Raw genomic sequence first — 2836 nt, 5'->3', positions numbered from 1 at the left:
TATACATGTAGTATCATATCACATATATCATATAGTATCATATAACATATACCATGTAGTATCATATAACATATATCATGTAGTATCAAATAACATATAACATGTAGTATCATATAACATATAACATGTAGTACCATATAACATATATTATATAGTATCATATAACATATAACATGCAGTATCATAAAACATATAACATGTAGTATCATATCACATATAACATGTAGTATCATATAACATATAGCATATATCATATGAAATGTTGCCATCGTACACGTTTGTGCGTAGCTACGTTCGTGCCGGACTCAGAACCATCGGGCAACGTTTAAATTGAATGTATATAGAGCTTGCTTCCAATGTCCAGTAAACGTTTAACTTGGATGTACATATAGTTTCCAACACCCAGCCCACATTTAAATTGAACGTGTATACCGTTTCCTACATCCAATAAACGTTCCAATCAAACGTATACATACTTCCCAACATCCAGCACATGTTCAAATCGAACGTATACATATCGTCTCCTGTATCCCATTTACGTCCATGCACGCTCACATCACACCACTTGTCGTCACACACGCCCATCACAGAGCCGCTGGTCAGAGACACCTCATTCAATGCAGCCCACATCACAGCCACAGAACACCAGCTGCTCTCGCGGATGGTGACTCACATTTCGGTACAAAGTCTAATGCGCTGCACACGGTGGGGGTGAGTGTGGAGTGAACTCCTGCTATGGTGTTTGCAACAGCTCTCCTTTCTTTGGGTGTGTGTGTGTGTGGTTTGGGTGTGTGTGAAGTAAGCTGCTGTTGTGTTGTTTGCAACAGCTTTCCTTTCTTTGGGTGTGTGTGCGGGTGGGTGGGTGTGAAGTAAGCTGCTGTTGTGATGTTTGCAACAGCTTTCCTTTCTTTGGGTGTGTATGTATGTGTTATGTTTTATCTAGCAATTGGGTGTGTATGTATGTGTTGTGTTTTATCTTGCAATTGGGTGTGTATGTATGTCTTGTTTTATCTTGCAATTGGGTGTGGATGTATTTCTTTTGTTTTATCTTACATTTGGGTGTGTATGTATGTCTTTTGTTTTATCTTACATTTGAGTGTGTATGTATGTCTTTTGTTTTTATCTTGCAGGAAAGTGCCGTGGGCGTACGTATGGGTAATGGAGAGCATGTACACGCGCAGTAGTCGTGGTGGTGCGTTTAGAAGTACTTCTCACTGAGTGAGTGGGTGTGAAGTGAGCTGCTTCTGTGTTGTTTGCAACAGTATTCTTTTCTTTGGGTGTGTATGTACGTCTGTTGTCTTATCTTGCGGGAAAGTGCCGTGGGCATGCGTATGGGTGGTGGAGGGCATTTGCACGCGCAATGATCGTCGCTTTGCGTTTGGTAGTGATGCCTGAGTGCTTCGGCGGTGTTGATTGGTCTGTGTGTGAACGTATGGAGACAGTAGGCGTGGCTGCTTTATACCACTTGTTGGTAGGTCGTGGTACTCTCATTATTTAGGTGTGGTGACTGTATAGTATGCGTGTTCTGACCCGTCCGGTTATACAGTCATTCCGCAGTGTACTGTAAGCCGTTTGTCGTCTGTATCAACGTTTATTACACACGTTTACCAAGCCCCGATAGCTATACTATACCGAACCAGTGGTCTAATATCCGTTCGTTCAGTATGTATGTATGTATGTATATATCTATCCATACATGCACGTCTGATCTCTCTGCCTCTTCTGTTGTTCCTGTTGTCTGATACTTTAGGAGGTAGGCATAACGAAGTGCTCAGAGCTGCAACGGACACTTGACCTGGAGAAGGAGGTACTTATGTAGTGTAGTACAGCGTACGCTAACGTCACAGCTTATAATATCAGCATATGAGTATGAAACTGTGACATGTGCGTGGTATTAAAGTACATACTACACCACTGTCTTACTTTATAATATCAGTATGAAACTGTGACATGTGCGTAGTATTAAAGTATATAATACACCACTGTCTCACTTTATACTATCAGTATGAAACCGTGACATGTGCGTAGTATTGAAGTACATAGTACAAAATTGTCTTACTTTATAATATCAGTATGAAACTGTGACATGTGCGTAGTATTAAAGTATATAATACACCACTGTCTCACTTTATACTATCAGTATGAAACTGTGACATGTGCGTAGTATCATTTTATTTTGAGTGGATGTATTGGGTCGTTGCAGTCACACACAGCACAACAATAGCGAACGCACTTTAGACTATCTGGGGACCATGGCACACACTTTCATTCAGAGTGTCTTGGTATTGGTAGTTAAACACGGATAAAGCTCATCTGATGGAACATGCTGAAGGCTTGTCATATTAAACACGGATAAGTCTTATTTTATTAAACACGCATACAGTTTGCTTTATTCAATTTGTCTGTGCTACGTAAGTCGTGGTATACGTCTTCTCATCCGTGCCGGGTATATTAATATCAACGACATGCAGGCCGATGCCAGAGATCGTCTGGATTACCTTGTGAGCAGAGGGGCTGTTCAGGGGTTCATAGATGACCAAGGAACGTTCGTTACGTTTGACGAGGTATGGGTCAGACAGTGTGGTCACACTCTACCTGTGTACATAAACATGGAATGAGTGTTTGTTTGAATGTATGGCTATATGTAATACAACATACGAAGCACGTGTATCTGATATTACCCTACTACGCAGTGGTCATCGTAATACAGTCAGTGTTTGTAATGGAGCTGTCAAGTATGGACAGGCAAGTATCACATATGCACACAATACAGAGCCAAATGTGTTAAAATAAGGTATATATATATGTATATATTTATTTCTATATATATTTATAT

At 40.4% G+C, this 2836-nt stretch overlaps 1 protein-coding gene across 1 annotated transcript in view; it reads left to right on the top strand.

Annotated features, from left to right (window-relative positions):
* Positions 1-621: 621 nt before the first annotated feature.
* SARC_00989 (hypothetical protein) overlaps positions 622-2836 on the top strand; it is a 2758-nt gene continuing 543 nt past the window's right edge. Inside the window, exons 1-3 of the mRNA XM_014305321.1 lie at positions 622-679; positions 1751-1807; positions 2472-2564. Coding sequence (XP_014160796.1) covers positions 662-679; positions 1751-1807; positions 2472-2564 — 168 coding nt within the window. The 5' untranslated portion in view covers positions 622-661. The remainder of the gene's footprint in view (positions 680-1750; positions 1808-2471; positions 2565-2836) is intronic.

Source organism: Sphaeroforma arctica (assembly GCF_001186125.1).
Source record: "Sphaeroforma arctica JP610 unplaced genomic scaffold supercont1.35, whole genome shotgun sequence".
NCBI classification, from domain to species: Eukaryota; class Ichthyosporea; order Ichthyophonida; genus Sphaeroforma; species Sphaeroforma arctica.
This window is presented reverse-complemented; position numbering and strand designations above follow the sequence as displayed.